Genomic DNA, 26,232 nt, shown 5'->3' on the forward strand with positions numbered 1-26,232 from the left:
ATATATTTCATTTGCACATCTCCAAGTTAGGTGGACTTACAGCGTACCACACCCTAGTGATTTCTAAAGTAATCGAAACACTGTCATTTAAGTAGGAAACTGTAGAAACATTGCCATTTAGGTAGGTAACTGCCACTGTTTGTGATTTAAGCTTTAGTGAAATTCAGTCTTAATATGGATTAACTATACAATAATGGGTCATTGTTATTCAAAAACGTGCACGCTGATTTGACAGCCCATCCAGTGTGACTGTTGGAAATCAAGCATATACCAACAGAAAAAGTCTATCTGCTGAAGTACCATTGAGCGGACAGACTTTTCTATTGGCATTTGCTTATAGCAGAGTAAAATACGAGAAAAGTCAAGTATATTGTGCAAAAATAAATAATTCTGCAAAAATAAATAATCAGAAACATACTTGATTTTCCTTGCATTTAGGCTGCCTTTTGTAAAATCCAGGTAAAAAAAAACAGCAATGGAGATTCTCTCTTCTCTGTTGCCTTCCTTGCACTGCACTGATGTACTGTGCAAGTGTGGGAACGTAATTCGCACAGCACATCAGAAATGGTGGAAGAATGTATAATGTAATTCTATAATAGCAGTAATCCACCCCTGAGTGAGATAATGCAGTATTTACCCGCGGTTGGCTTTGTTTGATCACTAGGGCTTCACAACACCAACCTTGGGTAAATCCAACATTACAAACACCCATTCGTGGGTTACACCAACCGTGGCTAAATCCAACATTACTCACACACAGTCATAGGTTACACCAACAGTGGGTAAATCCAGCATTACCCATTCCCAGTCATGGGTTACTGCTTAATGATATAACACTTTGATGATTATAAATTATTCTGGCTTAACCATTTCCTTGAAACAGAAGTCCTGCAACAGTTGCACAACTTCCATAATGAAATCCACATGTTGGTGCCAGTACTGTTTGCCTTTCTTACTCTGAACATCCTGTCCCAACAAGTTGCAGCACTTTATTATAGAATAAGTCCTACTATACAATGAAAAATGTAACTGCTGAATGAATAAAGCAATCAGCGCATCCATTATAAAGTCATAATTTTTATGAAAACAGTTCAGTGGCCACTCTGAAATCAGTGCATTCAGAGGCAAAACAAGACTGTCTGGCATTGTGGGTAATGCCTCATTTTGCCAGTGCTCCCCTCAGATCAGAGCTCAGGAGCGAAAAAAGTCTTCAAGTCTATACTAAATATTATGTAGTTGCATAATGCCTCATTCTGAAATAGTTTTAGGAACATTAATAAACTGTAGCAAAAAACACCTTCCTACAGTTCACCAGAAAAAACACAATGTCATTTAAGAAGTCACAGTCATAAACACAGATGTTTAAATGCTATACTGCTAATGCAAGTACTCTTTCAGGACAGCTTGAGAACTGATCTGTGCCTACACTAATATGAAGATCACACCCATTAACTCCATCTGGGGCAGCCACACATCCTGTTCCACCCTTGCTGCAACTTTGAGTGTAACTATTAAACCAACCAACATTTTTTAACCACTAACATTTCATAACTTAACATATTAAACCTGCCTGTTTAGTGGTGACTTGTATTTTTTTGTATCTTAGTTTTTGAAACCTTTAATTCATACTAAAATCAGGATAGACGTGCGCAGCAAAATTAAAATTCATAATATAAAAGTAACACATACTAATTGGCGTCCTACTGCCACAACCGTACCAGCAATGGGTAAATCCTGTATTGCATAACCATATTATGATACTGCTAAGTATATTGTTTATAAAAACGTTTGTATCTTGCACTCGCCGTTCCCACCTGATCCCTTAGTTAAACATAATTTTCAAAGAGATGCCATGTTTGTTAATGCCATACTGTCACTTGTAAAATACAACTCTCTACTATCATTATGTAGTACTCCTGAAGAAAATTCCGATTCCTTCAGTTTTCATTCCATACAATTTCATCATTCAAAAAACTAATAGGATGTGTCCAAAGGGATTTCAGCCCCTAAAGCCTTTATGCTGCCAGCCTCAAAAACACCTGCCCAGGATGCGCTTTGGGAAAGCTCCATACTCTAAGAGGATAATAAAGGCTCTTTACACCCTATAGTGCCTTTTTAGGCAAGGCTCAAGGTACAAAACCTAAGAGAATAACATCGTGATATAGCATAGAAAACAGCCACAAACCTCAAGGCTCCGAAAGCTCCCAGCACTCCCAGAGCATACCTCAATTTCGATTTCTCACACCAAACTTGGAAAATGGGTTCAAAGAGAAGCACCAGACACAATTCAGGCCATACCTCCACATACCCAGGTTGGACACCCCTCCACAAACAAAGCAGGAAAAACTAACCACAAAGAAAGAACATACAACAAAAACTCTGGGCTCCACAAAAGACCCACACCTCCTTGCCCTTCAACCACACCCCCACCAACTGCCACTCCTGAGAACACTGGAAAACTTCCAGTTTATAGCCTGGCACCACACCACAGGGCCTTGCTGAAGCATTAAACCCCACTGAACACCACTGAAACAAGGACCAACTGGGCTTAGGTTCAACTACCCAAACATAGAACGACTTAACTACCCAAGCTCCAACACAACTACCCAAAGGTTCCTAAAACCTAGCCCTCAAATGCTATGGAACAACATTTACCACTCCAATCAGGGGAAAGAATACTGAACCTGATCTCACTGGGAAACTCACAAACTACCCCACCCAGACCTCCACTCTACCACCCCTGCCCAGCCCAGAAATCCAATTTCAAACTGGATAACCACTCTGGGAACAATTCCTTCCCCCCAAACCACCCCTGAAAAACCACAGAAAAAACTGGAAAAACAAATGCAGACTCTCAAAAACTCTCCTCAAAACTGAGGTGGAATCCTTCAAGGGAAACAAAAAGCCCAAAATGCAGAAAAGAATATAAATGCCTTCTATGTGCATCCCAACATAATGGAACTATACAATAGAAACAGGAACATCCAAATAAATAGAAGCAAAAAGCTCCCAAAGGCAAAAATAAAAACCCTGAAGGTTGATCATAGCAAAACTACAAATAAAGGAGGGCACTTGTAAAAAATAAAAAGGCCAAAAAAAAGCAAGTATACACTACAGGAAATAGGCAAAAAAAAGGGGTACTTCACATTTAAAGGTGTTTAGGATAGCTTGGAAAATGCAACAGGAGAATAAATATATCCTAAAAAATTTATTTACACCCAACAACAGAGCTAATTCCCCCACTCCTACAAAAAATCACTCCCCTCCCCAAAAACACAAAAAATCCTACACCCACCACACAGCCCCTGCTGACTCCCCCTATCATCAAAGCCCACCTAACCTCTCCAAAGCAAAAAACACAGCATCAATGGGACCAGGTGAGATGTCGGGCTAGATCCTACAAAAGACTCAACAGAGCTACCCCCAAACATAAAACTACTGTTCAATCTCAGTCTACAAGATGTGCTGTGAAAAAAAAAAAAAAGCAAAACCCAAACCACACTCTACTCTCCAATCTGTGGTGCCCAGCAGGAGTGTGGAAAATAAGTGCCCCAGTGCCCCTGTAGTGCTTGGTCTGCAAAGCTATGAAAGGATCATCATGGAACCCATAATATAAAGCCTGAAACCTAGGAAGCTAAAGGATTGATCCTCATAAAAAGCTTTGTTAAGGGCAGATCCTGCCTCTTAAACCCTGGTTGATTTCTTTGAAACAGTCACCAAGGCCATTGGCGAGGGAAGGTGGTCCACACCCTTTAGAAACAGTCACAAAGGCCATTGATACCAATTCCCACAGCCGGCCTGGACCTACTATAAGCCTTCCCTCATATACCACCCCACACTAGATAGATAAGATAACCTGCAAAATCACATAATGACAATGTTAGAATTGCTGTTGGCAAACTGGACAGAACCCACATGGTTAGTGGGAAAGTCACCACAAGAGACTTGTCACCAGTTACAAGAGCTGTAAGTCAGTCCAGGCATGCTCAGTCCTGGGACCCGGAGAAGGTATATCCAAGTGAGAGTTAGCAGCCACGGAAAACTGGGTGCCATAATCGACTCTCCAGAATGACTGCAAACTGCTCCAAAAGGGCCTCTCTCAGACAGACAAGCACATCCTCAAGGGCCTCAGCCAAGAACCAACAACTGGTGTATAGTCATCCCTCAAGCTAAAACAAAAAAAAGTGTATAGTCATCCCCTTTGTAAAATAAAGTAATACAATTATTAGGGTGGGGGGATAAGGACCCAAGTTGATGGCAATCTCTCATTTGCCAACCATGTGGCCAAAACATTTTAGAAAACCATTATATAGCCCACCCTAATCACAAAATATCACTAATCATGAAGTAATCACATCTAGATCACTCATCATCATGCCTCTTCATACGTGCCTCTTAGCCCCTTTGGGATGTAATGTATACCTTAGACACCTGCAAGGACAGGAAAGACCCCCAAAGTAACCTCACAAAGAAGATCAAACCCCTCAAACAGATGCCAGGATCAAAGGGGTTAAAGAAAACTCCAGCTCTACTCCAGCTCTACTCTTTCAGCTCTACTCGATGGCATACGAGATCGTGGAGAAGCCATGTCCAACCCGGTAAAGCCATGTCAATGTGGGAAAGAAAATCCAAATCCCATCAATCCAAATCCCATCGAGAGACTTGAACAGCACTGAAAAATAAATAGACATGCTGGAGGGACAGATTCATAACCAGAGAGTTCCTTCCACTCTGGATAAAAATCCCAGTCCAGGTTAGGCAAGTCCCTCATTGACTCTCTTCAAGATCTCTCTTTGAGATCTGGATGAGTGGATGAGAGATTACCGGTTGTTACTTCTGTGTCTCACTGTTGGATAGAGGCACAGTATAACCACAAAAAAGGGCATAGCAAAAAATAAAAAAAAAATTGGTGGCAAAAGCAAAACACACATTCTGGCTAGGCTTATAACCCCCTAGCAGATAGCGCCTAGTTATGAACCTATGAACCTATGAACCTATGAACAAACCAACTATATAAAAAAACTCCTAGCTAAACTGAAATGTTCTTCAACAGGTCATGATCAACTACCCAGTGCATACCTTAAACTTGCTGCAAATGCCATTTCTTACTCTGTATCTATCTTTATAAACCAGTCTATTTCATTGTCTCAGTATGTAGTTCACTCCTAAATGTTAACTATCTGTCTGGTGTTTGTATATTCTTTCCACATCTGTGTAGGTTTTCACAGGATAATCCACTTTCCTCCCATCTCCAAAAGGGCACGTTGGTTGACTGCCTGCACTAAAGTTGCCATTTTTATTGCTTTTACCAGTGTGCTTGTGGACCAGTTTGTAGCTGAAAAAAAGGTCCAAAACGACTAGATAAATTTCAGTGTCCGCCCTTTCACATTCCTTTCCTTAAGGTACTAATAGTTGATTTAAAAAAAAAAAGAAGTAACAAGCAGTGGTGTTTCCTGATTATCGTTTGGTCCCAGGTTTGAAAAAAAAACTACCATACGTATCCTAGGCAAGGCTTCTTTCACCTTGTTTTCTTCTTCTTTAAAGACCCTGTAGAAAACGCGAGGGTATGCATGAGACTGATATTTGCTGAGCGAACCTGCTCTGTGTCATGATTAGTGCCTTATTTTCTGTGCACTCTTTGGAGGCATCTTAAATAAATTGATATATTCCACATCTGGAAGGAATATATTTATGTGCTTTATGTCAATTGCTTGAACTTTTGTAGAAAATGCCCCCATAATTGCATTGTTATTCAGTGATACTTCTCAGAGTTCTCACCTCACTACATACTATTCCCGACTTGTGCTACTTTTTCTCATTTAAGTTAATCGGCATGTTGCACTCAGCATGTCGTAATATTCTAAGCCTCTGGATAATACCAGGTCGCACTGATTTAACTGTCACTCATTTGTTTCTTGCTATGCATTCTTTTTCACTTTTTGTAACGTTATAACTTTTAAGTTTCTTTTCCTTGTTATTTGTTAATTTATTGAACATTGCTGCATGCACATGCTCTTAATATTTTTGCACAAGGTAGTTTGCACAGTTTGAAGTCTGTAGACCATTTTCCACAGTTTTCCAGTTGAAACATAACCCCAACCAGACATTACCAGTTAACACATGTACAGAAACAAACACTGTCTTTAGGTATGTGCACATCATTCTGCCTGCAACACTTTACTCCTCATAACATGAAAGAAAATCTCTCACAGAGCAGTTTGATAAGCATGTTTTTCCTCCCCCCCAGTAAGGAAACCTCCATAAAAAACTTCTCCAAAGCCAACTTCATGCTACTCAAGTCTGAAGTGACAAACTTCATGACATCCATGCAGACGGGAGCTGAAACTTTGACTGCTGAATCCTACACTAAGGCACTGTACAAGCACATCCACTCGTGCATGAATCGTGCCATCCCAAATAGAATCAAGATGCTCTCCTCCAAAAAAGGAAGCCAATCTGGTGGTCCCCTGCCATAAACAAACTCTACAACAGAAGAAAGAAACTGTTGCAAAAAAGAGGAAAATCCCAGGATGCAAAAAACTCCCTCACCAGCCTCAGTAAGAAGCTGAGGTCCCTCATAATATCCTCCAAAGGTAGTTACGGAAATAAAATTGCCAAAGATTCCAAAGACAACCACAAGGCATTCTATAACTATGTCAAGAATCTAAATGGCAATGCTCAGAGATGCTCTGAGCTACAACAGAATGACATTAAATATACTGATCCCAAGGATATTGCCAATATCCTGGCAGATCGATTTAGTGCCAACTTCACCCCCCTCTCACCCCCAAAGGGCCTATCTCAATACCAAAGATTGCCAAATTCTGGTAATCATGGCCACACAGGTAGAAACCACACTCTCCAAAGCTAAGAATACAGCATCCATGGGACCAGATGACATCCCGAGTCGTGTACTACATGAACTACAAAATGAACTGGCACCTCACATAAGTGTCATGTTTAATCATAGCCTCACCTCAGGCATCATGCCCACTGAGTGGTGCACAGATACAGTTATCCCACTCCACAAGGGGGGGATCCACCTTGGATCCTGGGAACTACTGTCCCATCAGTCTGATGAGCTTGATCTGCAAGGGCATGAAATACATTATCATGGAACTTATAAACAAAGACATTGGCAACCTTCAAACACTTGACCCCACCCAGTTGGGGGTTCGTGAAGGGCCAATCTTGTCTCCTGAACCTGAATGACTTCTTCGAATCAGTCTCTAGAGCTGTGGACAAGAGTAAGGCAGTCCACACAGCCTATCTGGACCTCGCCAAGGCCTTCAACACCACCCCCACTCTGGAATTATAGATAAATTTACTAAGCTGGGCATAAATCCCTACATCACTCGATGGGTTGCCACCTGGCTTACTGACAGAACCCAGACTGTAAAAGTAGCCGACTTCAAATCCAGCTCCACGCAAGTGACAAGTGGAGTACCTCAGGGTTCAGTCCTGGGACCGCTCTTGTTTGGCATCTACTTTGCCAACAATAAGGGACTCTAGCTAACAAAGTTTGCAGATGACTGCAAACTGGGAGCCATTATTGAATCCCCAAATTATGTGTATATTCTACAAAAGGGCCTTACAGAAACAAATGCTTGGTGCCAGAGCCATGGGCTCAAGCTTAATGCCAACAACTGTATAGTTATCCCCTTTGGGAAAAACCATGTACCCATGAATTACCACACAAGTGGCAGTACACTAAACACCAAACATGTGATCAGAGACTTAGGGACACAGGTGGACAGTGGTCTCACCTTCGATAACCACATCGCCACAACAGTCAGGAAATTCTTCTGTGTGGCACACCTCATCACTAAGGACTTTTCATCCAGAAAAAAGGAGGTCATTCTCCCACTATACTCATCCTTCATTAGACTCATTATAGAGTACAATGCCCCATTTGGTATGTACCTCACAAGACATCTGCATTAGCTGGAAAGGCTGCAGAAATACCTCACTAAAAGAATCACAGGCCTAAAGCAGACGCCCTTTGTTGACCATCTAAAAAAGCTCCAGCTATACTCTGTGGCATATCGTCTACTCAGAGGCGATGTCTGCTTAACATACAAGGCCATGTCAAACTTTGAGCTGTTGGACATGCTCCACTTAAAGAAATCCCAATCCCTCAGAGTCACATGCTCCAAGGATATAAACCTTGTCATCACAATGAACAAAACATGCTGGAGGGATAGGTTATTCACCCAGAGATTCCCCATACTCTGGAATAGACTGCCCATACATGTCAAGCAGAGCGCCTCCTTGGCCCTCTTCAAAAGGAACCTTGACAATTGGATGAGAAATAGGAAATTCACCCTGGGGATCACGTCAGTCACCCTGCTAGACAGGGGTCTAGGGAAGTAAATAATGTGGGAAGAAATATCCAGGGAATTGTTATGGCTAGGCTTGTATAGGCCCTAGGGCCGATAGCCTAGTACCAACCTATAAACCTATGAACCTATGAGTGCAAGGCACTTCTTGATTTAGCATAGGTCTAATAAGCACAGACTATGATGTCATACAGATAGGTATAACAAACAGACTGTGATGTCATACAGATAGGTATAACAAACGCAGACTGTGATGTCATACAGATAGGCATAGCAATCACAGACTGTGATGTCATGATAGGTGTGATAATCCCAAACCATGATGTTATAATTATAGTTCTAATAATACAGACTGTGATGCCATAGTGGGTGGGTCTGGCATAATGGTTAAGGTCTTCACCTCATAGGCACAGAGTACAGGGTTTGATTCTGGTCTGTGGCTATTAGCTAGGGTAAAACGGCCCTATCGACATAAAAATCCCAAACTGTGATGTTATAACTATAGGTCTAATAAAGACAGACTGTGATGCTATAGTGATAAGTGTAGCAAACACAGACTGCCAGGCTATACTGATAGGTGCAACAGACACAAAATGTGATGCTGCAGTGATAGATGTAATAAAATCAGACTGAAACTTGTGATTATAAGTGAATGTGATTCCTTCTGTAAATAAATCACCCCCCATTCTATCTCTCAAAATGTATTTTCTTTCCTCATTCCTAAGTCTAACAACATGTAAAATCATCTCTTGTGTCATCTGTTGTCTTCTGTTAGCTACTAAGCTATCCATGTTTAGACTAAATATTCTCAGTATCTCTGTTTTTCTCTCTTTCTCTCTTCTGCATCTACCTTGATGACCTTTTTTAACCATCTCCTAGGTCTAGCCTTTTCTATATCTTCTTTTAGTCCCTATTTTTTCTGACAGGACACCTGTTGGAAGTGGATGAGATGATGGTGAGGAGAAGGCTGGACATCTTCTGTATCCAGGGGACAAAATGAAGGGCAGTGCAGCAAAGCCACTTGGCTTGGAATCCAGAGTCCACTACTCAGGGGAGAACAGACTAGAAATGGTGTGAGAATTATGGTGAGGGTGAGGCTTCAGAGGTCAATGAAGGATGTCATCAGAATTAGTGAGACACTCATGGCAATCAGACTCCAGTGTAAGGACAGGACACTATTCATAATCTCAGCGTATGTCTGCAGCATGCTTGTGATAATGATGAAAAGAGAACACTCAGACAGGAGTTTCTGGGCCTATTAAATAAAACAGGACAACATGATTTGGTGTTGATAATGGGTGACCTGAATGTGCATATCAGGACAGATGAAATAGCATTAGAAGACTGCCTGGGTCCACATAGGTAGGGCAACAGAAATAATAAAGAAGAAGCCATTCTAGACTTTTGACTAGTAAATGGCTTAATGATGGCCCACACATGGGTCAACAAGAGAGACAGTCACAAGATCACATATAAGACAGGAAAACATGCAACTCAAGTAGAGTTCTTCCTAGTAAGGAAAGGACATTGGACTAGAATTGATTGCAAGTCATTCCTAGTGAAAAATTCAGCCCACAGCATAAACCAGTGTTGGCCACAATCAGGTGCAAATGTGGTCAATAAAGGCTCTAAGGTCAACAGAGACTAGGCTGAAAACCTGGAAGTTGACTGGAGTGAAAGTACAGGAGTTCAAGGAAATACACAGGGGTGTAGCACCTCAGGAAGAAGAAGAAATAGGTGGATCTGATGAAGAATTACAGCACTTCAATATAGCATGTATGAGGAATATAGAACAGATATGTGGCCAAGCCAGATACAGAAATAACGTACATAAGGAAAGCTAGTGATGGAATGCAAAAGTCCAAGAAGCCATTAAAAGAAAGAAAGGTGTGCAGTAAAAATCTTAGAAAAGATGTATCAGATGGGTCAGGAAGAAATACTGGTTATCTAACAAAAAGGCTAACGGAGCAGTTGCAGTACCAAAGAACAAGGCATCAGAGGCACTCTACCAGCTTCTGAAAAGTGACTCAGCAGATGGCGCAAGGAAACTCTGTCAGGTTGCAAGGCAAAGACAGAAAGATAAAGAAGATAGTTATCACACACGCTTAATAATGGATACCAGCAACAACCTGTTTACCAGTCCTCAGGACATCAAAAGCAAATTCAGTGTGCTGAACTGGTGGTGAATGGTACCACCTTCACTGATCACGGTGACAGTTCCTGGCTGTTTTTTTCTGTTGTTTTTATATTACAGTTTTTCTTTGTGCAGTCATTTTTGACATAACAAATCTACTTGCTGATAAATTCATCTCAAACTTCACTCGCCCTCCCCCAGCTCTACCAGGTGAAATTCCCTCCAACTTACTACCTAAACTGGGGGCACTCATTAAAGTCAGGAACACCACCTCCATGGGTACTAACAGCATCCCTGATAGCCTCCTGAACAGTCTAAAGCACAACCTATTAGGACCACTTGAGCACTTTTCAACTACAGTCTTCAGGAAAAAACAGCAACAAACCGACTAATGCTCCACAAAAAGAATAAATCCACGAACTTGCAAACTAGTAATGTAAACCTTTTATTCCATAAAGCGCTTTTCGTCTGGCTGGATAGCTAGACTTCTTCAGATACAATTAAATGTTCAAAACACAGTATATAACATGAACATCAGTCAGCTGATCCGCCCTACTAGTTAGAACAGCTGATTAACACCAACCAATGCATATACATACCCTCACAGCCTAAGCCAAAATGCCTTAAACACACATACCATGAATTATATCTACTTCTAGTTATCTTTTAAGATAATTATAGCTATATAGTTAAATTAATTAAAACCTACTAATATATTTATTAATTTAAGTCATAGTTTATATATCTATAAATGTTCTAAAACATTCTAAAAACTTATAAAATACTTAATATACTATACGAAAAGTATAAAAGTCAGAAACCATACCTATAACTGAGTTTCTGACTTTAATTGTGTACATACTCAAAAACCATGTAATTTAAACAAACTAAAATAGTTAAACAAATGATGCAGAACTCATACATCACTCCTACTGGGACAACTCTATTTAATAAAATAATATAATATAATACACATAACATGTCAAAATCATAAAATGTTTGCTATGTAAAATAATATACATTTCTGCCCTAAAAGGTTTTTAAAAAATTTCTTTAAAAAATATATAGATATAATTATCTTAAAAGATAACTAGAAGTAGATATAATTCATGGTATGTGTGTTTAAGGCATTTTGGCTTAGGCTGTGAGGGTATGTATATGCATTGGTTGATGTTGATCAGCTGTTCTAATTAGTAGGGCGGATCAGCTGACTGATGTTCATGTTATATACTGTGTTTTGAACATTTAATTGTATCTGAAGAAGTCTAGCTATCCAACCAGACGAAAAGTGCTTTATGGAATAAAAGGTTTACATTACTAGTTTGCAATTCGTGGATTTATTCTTTTTGTGGAACTACAGTCTTCAAATAGACTGTGTTCTAAGTAAATGAAGGACTGCAATAGTAATTCCCGTCAACAGGAATGGAGCATCAACTGACCCAGGGAACTACAAACCCATCAGACTAACAAGTCTAATATCCAAAGCTATGGAAAGAATTATCATGGAAATAAACAAGGACATTGGCAACCTATAGAGAATGGACCCATCCCCAATTTGGCTTTGTTAAGGGAAGGTCATGCCTACTTAATCTGTCAGATTTCTTTGAGATGGTCACCAAGGCAATGAATGAGGGTAAAACAGTGCATACTGTGTATCTTGACCTAGCCAAGCCATTCAGTACAGTACTTACTCAAGCATTGTTAACAAGCTAGCTGAGCTAGACATAAATCCCTGCATAACTTGCTGAACTGCTGGCTGGCTCACAGACAGGACCCAAGAAGATAAAATTAGTGAGACCACCACCACCAAGAAATCAGTCACCAGTGGAGTACACTAGGGCTCTATGCTGGGCCCACTCCTGTTTGGCATCTACTTCTCAGAAGTAAAGGCTAACATTCAAGGCCAGTAGCTCACTACATTCACAGATGAGTGAAAATTGGGAGCTATTAGAGAGTCTCCTGAAGACACCGACATCTTGCAAGAAACTTTAACACAAGCAAATGACTTGTACGAAAGTCATGGCCTAAAATTCAATGCCAAAAATGTATTTTGATGTCCTTTGGGAAACTGTCAATTCCAGTTAATTAGTCCATTAATAAAACACCAGTAATCCAATCCAGTAGTAAGAGATCTGGGAACATACGTAGACAGCAATCTGGCCTTTGACCAACACATAGTTAATTCTTCTATCGTTCTGTGTCACCCAGCTTATAGGTATAGGTATGGCATCCAGGTCCAGGGAAGTTATAGCACCAATTTACTCGGCCCTTATCAGACCTATCATTGAATACAGTGCCTCTTTTGGCATGTATCTAACTAGACACTTGAAACAGTTGGAATACCACAAAGGGAAAGAGAATTCAGGGCATATGAATACCTTGCCCTACACTGATCGCCTAAAGGCTCAGTCTCTGTATTAAGTCTCCTACAGGCTGTTGAAAGGGGATCTTTGCCTGGCTTACAGGGCTTCTTCAGACCCAGCCCTGATGGACCTGTTGCACATGCACAAAACAAAAACACCACAAACACTTTATCCATGGATTTAAAATTTGCTTGTGACATAAACGGAATGTGCTGGATAGATAGACGTGTAACAAAGGATCTCAGCACTATGGAATAGGCTCCCCATGCATGTAAAATGAGTTCATCCCTGACCCTATTCAAATGAAACCTTGGTAACTTTCTGGCTCCACATCTGTTATGGACAGAGTCTGTCTATAAAAAAAGTAGTATCCTAACCCCCCCCCCCAAATCTTGAGTTACTCCCTCTACTAATATGCCTCATCTCGGGTCTATATCAGCATTTCAAAAATTTAATAGGTCGAATCACTAAAAGTCGAACTGAAATTATCGACTTATTACATTTTCGAATGCCAATAAACCCCCCCCAAAAAAATTCTAAAGGGTGTAGGCAGGGGGGCGCCCCCCCCACAACCCGCTACTTAACTATACCAACTCCGAGACTGCACTACATTGAGGTAAATGGAAATCTCCACTTACAGAGATTTCTGTTTACCAATTCGATGTTCTGCCCTTTTGGCATTCTCGATGCGACAATATCAAATTCGACATTGTCAGCATTCGAGATGATAATATAGACCCCCTCATCTCCATGTATGGATGCCTATGATACTCAGGACCCAAATGATTTGGGTTGAGCAACTAGGCTTGTATGAGTCCTAGTGGTCAATAGCCTAGTAACAACCTATAAACCTATGAACCCATGAGTGGAAACTCTAAATTGGGCACAGGGGTGAGTGTGCAAGCAAGTATGTGAGCTATGGAAAAACAACCCTAGCAGGTCTAGCTACCTGGCAGAGTGAACATAGACCCTAGAGAATTACCACTTTTGAAGTGATACCTCATCTCATTGTGCAAAAATGAGAAAAAGAGATCTATCTATCTATCTATCTATCTATCTATCTATCTATCTATCTATCTATCTATCTATCTATCTATCTATCTATCTATCTATCTATCCATCTACTGATCTATCTATCTATCTATCTATCTATCTATCTATCTATCTATCTATCTATCTATCTATCTATCTATCCATCTACTGATCTATCTATCCATCTACTGATTTATCTATCTATCTATCTATCTATCTATCTATCTATCTATCTATCTATCTATCTATCTATCTACTGATCTATCTACCTATCTACTGATCTATCTATACACAAACTCAAAAATTACTCTGATTAATAGAAAACGCAAACAGCAGTTTATTTTTCCTGTCAGTCCATATACCAACATTGCAGACAATTAGAGAAAACAATATGCATGGAATAAGGCAGCCGAGGAAATACAACTCAAGTGAATGGTGTACAGGCAACATATTTCAAGGAATTACCTTACAGTGATTTAATGGGAAGCCACCATGGCATTTTTTATATGTTGTTTGCACTGTTGGATACTAATACCAAGCTAAATGGATAGGAAAAATTTCAAAACATAGTCGGGTAAAGGAATTCATTTTCCTACCATCCATATCATCCAGCATCTACCTTTATTGCTTTCTAGTAAGTTATGCCTAACTATCTTAGTTAAAAGCATACTTCATATTATAAAATGGGTAGAAATCATCCTGAAAACTGAATGTATGATGTTACCATCTCAGTATATTATAAAGGTCAAAATTAGGCAGTAATAAACAGAATGCTCTGAAATATTAGAGGTCTCGTTTAAGATTCACTAATACATGTCAAGTACTTACTTTAAAAGTCATCGCTTTCTAAATGCTTGGTATCTCAATAAATAAATTTGTACGTACAGCTACATGATACCGTGTAGTACATGTTTTTTGCTCTATTATTGCATGTTTAATTCACAGAAATAGCAACAAAGTGGTGATGTGGTTAAAGGAAAATAAATGAATGGATACAATATGTTGCACAACTGATGTATTGTTTCATCTATTAATGGAAGTTACTGTTCTTCAATTTAGGTCACGAATATGATGTGAAGAAGTCAGAGGAGTAAGTGTTAATCTTTTTGATATTTACAATTTTCCATGTATAATACATATACCTGTAATAAACTGCTGCAGTCCCAAATCTGCCCTGATTTGTGAAGGCTGTTCAGATTAAATCCAATCAAAATTTTCCATCAGAACTATATGCAGATGTTAACTATTTAATCCACCTGGTCAACATGTTAATACCTTAAGATCTTGGCTATCGGTCTAGCCAATATTATAAAATAGCACTTATTTACAGCAGCCCAGAAGAAATATATATGGAGGAATATACACCTAGATATATACTGCAGATCTTGTTAAATGCATTGGATTCTGTGTATAATCTAACTAGGAATTAATGTTAATACTTATTACAATTAAATTTAATGTGCAGTTCTTAGGGACGAGAAACTTAAAAGTGAATTACAATGAGCTGAAAGCTAACATGGTAAGTGTCTCTAAGAAACTTTCAATTTACACTTTACCTTAATAATATCCATAGATATGCAAAAGTACTGTCTGTTCTCTGAACTTTAATTATTAAGAACAACTTGTACATTTCACATCAGGGTATCTAGACCCATTTTGGAAGTTGTATAACACAAAAAAGTCACCTGCCATTTAAAGCTGGTAATATATAATTTAGGGGTTACACAAATGCAGCTAGTGTTGTGTGAACTGTCCTATAACCAGTAGGTTGTGCATTCCTAGTATTTGCTCATGGTAATATAGGACACATTTTACATGACTTCATCAGTCAGAAACAGAAAATAAACATAAGAATAATTTAAAAAGACCAGAGGCACATCCAGGACTTTGTCATTGTACACCAACTTCCAAAATGAAATATAACTTTTCAATACTGAAAAAAAATCCTCCTGAAATTACAGGCTTGAGCAAAAAAAAAATAATTTGTCCTTCTCAGTATTGTGGAACAAAAGCTGTTCTAAAGTATAACATAGATGATAAAAATATAAAACAAAATATGGTTAACCGGTGAAAAGTGGCATGGTTGACATAGTGGTTAAGGTCTTTTCCTCAAAGAGAGAAGGTACAAGGTTTGATTTAGACCTCTGGTTATTGGCACGGCTTATAATAGTCTGTGGACTGATAACCTAGTATTTACCTGTGAAGGCATTTAAATTGGAACACATTTAACTGCAGAAAATAGGTAAATTATTCCAAAAAGAGTACATCACGGAGTATGTAGCCCATGGCTGGCCACATCCTTGAACACAACATGAGCAGCCATTAAACCTGAAGCCTAAGATTCACAGACCATTAAAAACATTGAAATCAGATTATGTTAGAATAAACTCTGCTAAAATCAATGACAAAGTTATTTTTGACTGTGATGCAGAATAGCAGGTGTTTGAGATATTTCTAGTGCACAACTATAAATCCAGTATAGATTTATTGGAATCAAATTCAGTGAAATTGATTAACTAAATCTTTTCTGCTACATCCTTCGATAGATGAAGATTCTCTGAGTGGCTGGAGGGGAGGCCACAATATACCATGCTAGAGATGAATAAAGCTTGGACTGAATTTGTCAATTAATAGACATAAAAAAAGGAACAAGTCATGGCATTCAGACTCCCCATATAGCTGAAACACCTGCTGTTCTTAAAGGGTAATTTGCATATATCCCATAATCCTTTTACAAGAGGTTTTATTTTTATTTTTTTATTTATTTTACATTTGTTGACCGGGATAGTCCAACTGGATTAATGTCCATTTTCAGTGGGGGCCTGGGGAGAAAAGCTCCAAGGTAGACAGATAAGTTATAACAAAGAAGGCATATTACCAAGGTAGACAGATAAGTAATAACAAAGAAGACATATTACAGATGAGATATTTACAAACGACATAAGCAAACATGAAATAGACAATATCACAAGTTCGAGTTACCCCCGGTAATAGTCAGGGGAAACATAACGGTGATTTGATTACTAGATTATATACATTCATGGTGAGAGTTAGCCAGGCTTGTTACAGTGGCAAAGCCAGTTTAGTGCCAGATGTTGTTTGAGTTTAGCTTTGAATTGGGATATGAATTGGGATAGGGAGGAGAGCAAAGTAATGTTAGCTGGAAGGAGGTTCCCTACTTTACCTGCAGAGTTTGCAAGGAGGGAGTCACCAGCTACAATGTTAATTTTAATTGTCTTAATTTGTAGTCTGTTTGAGGATCAGAGCAGTCATGGATTGCTGTGGGGGGTGATCATATTTTTAAGAGCTGGTGTGTTATCTGGATAACAGAGGATTTTATTAGCCATAATCAAAAGGCTATATTGGATTAGACTGGGAAGTTCTAGCCACCCAAGCTGTTTAAGGTTGATGCAATGGTGTGTTCTAAAAGGTAGGCCATTGGCAAACCTGGCAATGTGGTTGTAACATTTTGAGAGTCTATTAAGTACAGTTTTATTTAGATTAGAGAGAAGGGGGGATGCATATAAAAGTGTTGAAAGCAGGTGGGAGCGAGCTATGGCAACCATAGTTGGAGGGGTTAGGAAGGTTTATAGTTCATAGGTTCATAGTTTAGTACTAAGCTAACTGCCCTTGTGAGACATTTTAAGCCTAGCCAATTATCCCTTTTGAGACTCAAACCCTGCACCTTATGTTTGGAAGGCAAACACCTTAGCCATTAAGCCACCCTCCCAACCCCGCTTTTATTCTATACATTGACCCAAGTTTTTTATTGATGGTTTTGATCGTTTGGTTTACATGAAGGTCAAATTTTAGATTATTATCAATTATTACTCCTAACAGTTTTGTAGAGGAGTCGGGGGTGATTATTGTGCCATCTTTTGCATTTATGGTGAAGGTAAATGGTGTGGACCTTTGTGTTGAAGAGAATAACAGCATTTTAGTTTTTTGGGGATTTAGCAACAATTGACATTCGGAGAGCCAGGTTTCTATAGTATTAAAGGTGGATTGGGTAACAGACTAATTCTGAGGGAGATGTGGCTGAGCAAATCAGGGTGGAATCATCAATGTATTGGATGCAGCTGACATTCAGGATGATTGTATATAGGTTGTTTATAAAGATGGAAAACAGTAGGGGTCCTAATATGGAGCCTTGTGGCACTCCAAGGATGTTAGGTAATAGGTTGGAGTGCTTGTTCTGCCAGAGGACAGCCTGCTGCCTCCCACTGAGGTAGGATTTAAACCATTGAATGGCAATGGAATTCAGACAGAAAGATTGCAGGGTGTGAATCAAAAGTTGGTGATCCACCATGTCAAATGCCTTTGAAATATCCAAGAAGAGGGCTGAGGATATTTGATTATTGTTACAATTATTATTAATGGTATTAGTGAACGTTAGTAGGGCTGTGGTTGTGCTGTTATGCTGTTATGTGGACAGAAGCCATGTTGGGTATTGGCCATGAGGTGATTCTGAGTTAAGTGGTGCATGACATGTTTGTGTATACATTTTTCCATAATCTTAGCTAGTGGAGAAGGTATAGCTATCGGTCTGTAGTTAGAGAATTCAGTGGAGGAACCTCCTTTATGTAGTGGGATTACATAGGATGTTTTACAAATGGTGGGAATTTTTGCCTCTGCTATGGTGCAGTTAATTAGTATAGATACTGGATAGGCTATGGCATCAGCTGATTTTTGAAGGTACTCAGCAGGGAGTTGATCAGCTGAGAGTGTGGTGGGTTTTAATTTTTTGAGCAAGGTATGGATAAGTGATGTGGGCACTGGTTGGAAGCTGAAAGAGAGTAGATTTATAGGGGTGGTACTGTCAGGGCCAGGGGAGCTGGGAGGTAGTTGGCTAGCTAGGGCTTGAATTGTCTCTGTAAAGAAGTGGTTAAAACTGTCTGAGACATCCTCAGGAGATTTATCAATGGTAGCGATGGGGATAGGGGTAGACATTCTTCCAGGATGGAGTAGATTATTCAGACCTGTCCAGAATGTCTGGAGATTGTTCTGGTTTGTTGTCTGTAAATTATAGTAGTATTGTTTTTTGTCTTGTAGAATGGATTTTTTAGTCTCATTCTTATATTTAACATGATTGTTACGGTCTTTAGTGGAGCGCCATAGAACCCAGATTTTGTTTCTGCTGGAAATGTTTAGTCTAGATTCTTTAGATATCCATGGAATCACACAGTGCAAACTCTAGCTTGGCCAAGGTTTTCTTGTAGTTTTTTTCTTGTTAGAGAAGCTTAGAAAGCAGAAAAATACATCTAGACAAAAGACAGTCAAGAGGTGAACTAGGGGTTTTAAAACTGTTGAATTGTGTTTCTCAGAAGTGTGCTTTAATGACTCTATTACATCAGAAAATACTATCTTTCATGTTAGAAACCCATCTTTTCAGCAGACTCTGCTGTCAGAAATGTAATTTTTCCTTACCTGCAATCACCTCAGAAATTGCAATAATTAATTTCAGTGGGGTTTGCTGCACTCATCAGAATGTGTTCCTTGTTTATTCTGATGCCTATTTTAAAGTGCTGGCTTGATTTAGCCTGTTTTGATGAATATGATGTTGAACGAAATAGAATGAGAGAGATACAACAGTGGTACATTATGAAGTCAGCATTCCTTACCTCTCAATATAAGTCTGTGTTGTTGTTTTGCTTTAGAAAGTTGCATCCTGACTATCCAGTCTGTCTGATTTTATTCTATCATTATAAATAATCATTTGATGTAAGTTGTGCAATCACAACATACTAATGAAGTGTAGAGATAAAGCCTGGCTAGCTTACCATACATCCAAAAACAAAATTGACCTCTTAACTTACAACAACTAAAAAACTTAACAAAGAAACAGATCAAGACAGACAAACAAACTTACTTCCTATCTTGTCAACAAAACACCATTATAAGTCCCAAAAATTCTGGCAATCCATCAACTAGCTTTTCAACCCAGACACCTCAAACAACCTAGACCCTATTTCATCTCCATTCATCTCCCTCTTCATCAACACCGTCACCTCCCTTCTAGACAACCAACCAACCCAGCCATTTTCTGTCCCCACCCCTGCCCCAGATAATCACAATGCCTTCTCCTTCATATATAAAGATGCTCTTAACCAGACGTAAACCTTTTGCTGCATAGCTGCAGATAAACTCCCAAATGAATTCCTAAGACTTGTCACTCCTTTTATTGCTCTCCCTGTTTCAGTCTTGATTAATCCCTCCATTAAAGAACAATATGTTCCAATGCTACGGAAAATATCTCACATTATACCCCTCCACAAAGATGGACCCTCCAAAGAGCTAACTATCATCCCATAGCCGTCCTTTCTCCCTTGCCAAATATTCGAAAAATGCATCCACAACCAACTCATTAACTACTTCCTTAACAATAACCTCCTTTCCAGCTCTCAGCACGGCTTTAAACCTAAACATAGTACCAGCACCACCCTCCTAACCTTCACTAACACCATCCATCATCACAGGAACAACGGCCAGCTTGTTTCTTCCATCTTTCTTGATATGTCCAAAGCCTTTGTCACTGCATCTTACCAGCTACTCCTTAATAAACTCTCTACCTGATGAATCTGGGCATCTTGGGGCAATGCAGTAATTGCCTCATGTAGACAGACAACCCTCTCCTCCTACCACCCAACACTACAACCTGTGAGAGAAGCACTTATATAGCCAAACTGGAAGCAAAGCTCTCTTCACTCAAGACTGGACTAGACAGTCAAGAGGAGAAGGTAAACACTTGCACCACACCACACTCAGCACATAGTCCCTCAAAACCAACACCACCAAAACACACACATAGAAACACAAAACACACACCTACATTTGCGGAGGCTCTCAGTAAAAACCTGCCCAAGCAACAGGGACCTCCAAAGCAGAAACACAAGCAACCCACATAGCCCACAAACTCAGTGTGCCACTCAACCACAGCTCATAAGGCATAACAACGTACCCAACACTCTTGTCATAGGTGACTCTGTAGTCAGGCACACTGATGTTCCACTCATCAGGCTAAACAAGGAGGAAGTTACTGTCAGCTGCCTGTCGGGTGCCAGGATCCGCCACATAATGCATGCACTCGGGTCACTCCACAACAAGTACAAATATGACTCTGTCATTGCCATGTTAGTGTGAATGACCTGAGACGTACCTCCTTGGACTACATGAAAAGGGACATGGAGGAGCAGTCCGATCTTGTAGCCCAGGCAGGTATGACCCTAGCCCTGAGTAGCATCCTGCCATCACCCAGAATGATACCACAGTATAAGGACAAAATGATTGACTTCAACAATTGGCTAAGCTTCTAGTGTCATTCTAAGGGGATCCAGTATCTGTCTGCCTGGGATGACATGATCGACAAACCACGATGCTTTGCCAGAGATGGCCTGCACCTGTCACCCCTGGGATTCCAGATACTGGCTAAGGCTCTAGCCACCCCTATAGTGCCTTTTTTAGGCAAGGTTCAAATGACAAATTCACCACCCTAACAGGTACAGGCAAGAAGAATCTGAGGGTATTGCTACTCAATGCTAGAAGTCTAAACCTCAAAATGCACTCACTCGAGGCACTCCTTAAAATGGAGAACATCGACATCTGTGTAGTGACAGAGGCCTGGTTCAAGGCTCCAGAGAGTACCCCTGCATTGCCAGGCTATAATTCATACCACACCTTTCGGCCACCTAACCTGGACCGAAACACTAAAGGCGGAGGCATGTCCATATTCATTAAGGATATCCACACCTCCAGGCTAGTTGCTCAGCATAATGCATCCGAGATTATCCAAGTGCAACTAACTCTGGGCAAGACCACAATCCAAATTGTAGTTTGCTACAGATCCCTCACCATGCCCCAGGATTCCCACTCCTCATTTCTTAATACACTGGAAAATATTAGGGTACAACCTAACACCCTAATAATGGACGATTTCAACTACCCTACCATTAACTGGGAAAACTACTCATGTACCAACTCGTGTGCTCAACGTTGTCTGGAATTCATAAATTCCAATGCCATGGATCAACTTATCCACACTCCCACCAGGGGCAGAAATATCCTAGACCTGGTTACTGCCAACATGGGCAACCAGTGCTCCATACCAGAGGTCATTTCCTCGTTGGTCAGATCCGACCACAAGCTAATCACCCTAGACATCCACATCCCTCCCTTACCCCCCATTAGGGAAACCACAGTAACAAATTTCTCCAAAGCCAACTTCATGCTTCTTAAGACAGAAGTGACAAACTTCACGACACCCATGCTGACGGACAATAGAGGTATGACTGCTGAATCCTACACAAATGTACTTTATAAGCATGGATCGTGCAATCCCTAACAGAACCAAGATGCTATCCTCCAAAAAAAGGAAGCCAATCTGGTGGTCCCCTGCCATAAACAAACTCTACAACAGAAGAAAGAAACTGTTGCAAAAAAGAGTAAAATCCCATGAATGGAGAAACTCCCTGGTCAACCTCAGTAAGAAGCTGAGATCCCTCATAAAATCCTCCAAAGCTAGTTATGAAAACAAAATCACCACTGACTCTAAAGACAACCACAAAGCATTCTATAGCTATGTCAAGAATCTCAATGGCAACACTCAGATCTGCTCTGAGGTACAGCACAATGGCACTAAATATACAGAACCAACTGATATTGCCAACATCCTGGCAGATAGGTTCAGTGCTAACTTTACCCCCCTGTCATCTCCTGAAGGGCCCATCTCTATACTGGAAAAATGCAAAGTTCCTGTAATCACGGCTGCACATGTAAAAAACACACTATCCAAAGCCAAGAACACAGCATCCATGGGACATGATGACATCCCAGGCTGTGTTCTACATGAACTACAGAATGAACTGGCACCCCACCTAAGTACCATGTTCAATCATAGCCTCACCTCAGGCTATGTGCCCACTGAATGGCGCACAGTGACAGTTATCCCACTCCACAAAGGGGGAGCCACTACAGACCCCGGAAACTTCTGCCCCATTAGCCTAATGAGCGTGGTCTGCAAGGCTATGGAACGTATCATCATGGAACCTATAAACAATGACATTGGTAATCTCCAAACTCAGGGCCCCACCCAGTTTGGGTTTGTAAAAGGCAGATCATGTCTCCTAAACCTGATAGACTTCTTTGAAGCAGTCAACAAAGCCGTAGATGAGGGTAAGGTGGTTCACACAGCCTATCTAGATCTTGCTAAGGCTTTCGACACCATCCCCCACTCTGGAATTATAGATAAACTCACTAAACTAGGTATAAATCCCTATGTCACAAGATGGGTTGCCAACTGGCTCACTGACAGAACCCACACTGTGAAAGTAGCAGACTCCAAATCCAACTTCAGACCAGTGACAAGTGGAGTACTACAGGGTTCAGTCCTGGGTCGTCTCCTGTTTGGTATCTACTTCTCTGAAGTACAGGCCAACACAGAAGGTCTCTGGCTAACGAAGTTCGCAGATGACTGCAAACAAGGAGCCATAATCAAAACTCCAAAAGATGTGGACATCCTACAAAAGGGCCTCGCTGAGACAGATGCCTGGTGTCAAAGCTATGGCCTCAAGCTCAATGCCAAAAATTGCATTGTCATCCCTTTTGGTAAAAACTCAGTACCCATGAACTACCACATAGGTGGTAGTCTACTTAACACTGAAAGTGTGATAAGAGACCTTGGGACACAGGTGGACAGTAGTGTCTCCTTTGATAATCACATCGCCACAGTAGTCAGGAAATCCTTCTACGTGGCACACCTCATCACAAAAGGTTTGTCATCCAGGAAAAAAGAGGTCATTGTTCCCCTCTACTCATCACTCATTAGACCCATTATAGAGTACAATGCCCCTTTTGGTATGTACCTCACAAGACATCTACAACAACTGGAAAGGCCACAGAAATACCTCACAAAGAGGATTACCAGCCTCAAACAGATGCCCTATGCAGACCATCTCAAAATACTGCAGCTTTACTCCATTGCATATCGCCTACTCAGAGGTGATCTCTGCCTAACACACAAAGCTATGTCAAACCCAGAGCTTTTAGACATGCTCCACTTAAAGAAATCCCAATCCCTACGAGCTACATGGTCTAGGGACCTAAACCTTGTCACCACAATAAACAGAACATGCTGGAGGGATAGATTCCTGTCTCAGAGACTTCCCATACTCTGGAACAAACTACCTATCTATATCAAACAAAGCTCCTCATTAGCGCTCTTCAAGAAAAATCTTGATGATTGGATGGGAGATAGGAAATTCACCCCGGGGATCACTTCTGTGGCTCTGCTCGACAGGGGCACAGGAAAATAATTTTCTTGGGTGGCAAAAGCCAGGGTACCTTTGGCTAGGCTTATATAGGCTCTAGGGCCAATAGCCTAGTACCTACCTATGAACCTATGGCCTCGGTCCATCATAACTTACCTGGTTCTATATCTATCTTTCCAATTGGCAATAGGCTACAAAATGGGAAAACTCTCTTTCCCCCCTACTCCCCATCTCCATGGGTGTACCCCAAGGTTCTATACTCAGTCCTCTTCTCTTTATCATATTCACAAATGCCCTTAGTTCTGCAACTCAACTAGCTTCCATTGTACAGTATGCCAATGATGCTAAACTTATCTGCTCTGCCTCCTCACTCCAAGAACTCCAACTAAAAATCCAATCATCTCTTAAGGACATAGAATCATACCTCTCTCAACACCAGCTCATTTTAAATCTCAACAAAACCAAAATTATACTTTTCAGTAACAAAAAACCCAAGCCTTCCCTGCCCCCCTCTCAAGCTTCTCCACAAACGGAACCAAGATAGTCCTCACAAGCCACACTAAACTTTTAGGTGTTATCATAGATTAAAACCTCAGATTCGATATACATATTGCTCAAGCTAGCAAAAACATCCACATCAAACTAGGCACCATATACAGAGCCAAACCATTCCTAACTTCCAATGCCAGGCTAGCCACTGCTCACTCACATCTGCTATCCACCCTCCTGTATGGTTCTCTCATATACACAAACCTTCAAAAATCAGTCCTCAACAACCTACAATCATGTTACAATAAGATTGCTAAATATGCCACTAATCAACCACACAGATCTCACCACTGTTCAGGTCTCTCACAGTTAAAAAGGCTAGAGCTCCCCAACCTTTTATCATTTAATCAACTAGTCCTAGCCCACAAAATAATCCATCATCCCAGTGACTGCCCTGCTGCCTCCTACTTAGTCCAACCTAGTACTAATCTTAGAGCTCTCAGATCTTCTAACAAACATTTACTAAAGGTTTCCAACTCCCACAACTATCATGGCGACTCCCTCTATTCACATAAAATAGCCAAACTCTGGAACACTCTTCCAGGCACAATAGCAAAAAACCCTATCCACAGTCAGTTCAAATCACTCTTAAAGGAACATCTTACTAGACATTGACTGTGCTCAAGTCACTTTCCAGGATAATTATTAATTTGTTTTAGTATATAAAAGACTCCTGTACTTGCATTGTACTATTCCTTGTATTATACTATGGCTTGTATTTCTACTGATTGTATTGTACTATTGTGTGTCTTGTTGTAATGCTTGTATTGTTGTTCTGTACTACTGTGGAGCTTTTCTCCCCAGGTTTCACTGAAAAAGGGCCCCTGGCCCAGTTGGACACTACCCGGTTAACAAATGTAATAAATAAAAATAAAAATACAGAATTATTTCAGTGCACCTTAGCTGGAATAAGGGTTGGGTACATATTAGATATATCAAGGTAAGATATATTAATGATATAGGGAGTAATATTTGCAAAGAAAATGCTTGGAATATGTTTCATGGACCAGTCACATAGGCCATTTTCTAAAAACAGGTACTATACTGGAAAAATCTGCTAAAAATGCACATTTTTTATTTGACAGGAAAATTCATCTGGATGAATTTGTGGTTAGCACATGTGAACTGAAGGAATCTAACAATGAAGATGTCAGATTAGGTAAGTACTGAGTGTAGCCACTATTTTCAGCATACAAGAGATGTCAAAATGCAATTTAAATAAATGAAATATCTATAAGATATGTTATTGTAATTACCTTTTACTTCTGGACTTCATAGAAATAAGGCAGCAGAGATAATATAGATACAATGCTATACATTTCATTCAGAACTGTTACAAGTTTTTTTTATGTCCATTAATTACATATGCTTCTATCTGACTAACTGAGCTACCATATAGCAATAGCTAATTTATTATTTTATTTTATTTATTTATTTATTCATTTTTATCCTTTGTAGACTGCGTTACTCCGACTAGGCTAATGGCCTTTTTCAGACACTGCATATCCACAATGGTTTAAGAGAAACCTGAGAAATGGCCAGGATATCCCTTT

General features: G+C 40.1%; 1 protein-coding gene across 1 annotated transcript in view; it reads left to right on the forward strand.

Annotated features, from left to right (window-relative positions):
- The window catches only part of MXRA8 (matrix remodeling associated 8), a 574,547-nt gene that overhangs the window by 515,340 nt on the left and 32,975 nt on the right, over nt 1-26,232 (forward strand). Inside the window, exons 7-8 of the mRNA XM_044063600.1 lie at nt 14,928-14,958; nt 25,765-25,838. Of these exons, the coding sequence (XP_043919535.1) occupies nt 14,928-14,958; nt 25,765-25,838 (105 nt within the window). The remainder of the gene's footprint in view (nt 1-14,927; nt 14,959-25,764; nt 25,839-26,232) is intronic.

This window comes from Protopterus annectens, chromosome 2.part1 (assembly GCF_019279795.1).
Source record: "Protopterus annectens isolate FY-2018-M chromosome 2.part1, PAN1.0, whole genome shotgun sequence".
Lineage (NCBI taxonomy): Eukaryota > Metazoa > Chordata > Ceratodontiformes > Protopteridae > Protopterus > Protopterus annectens.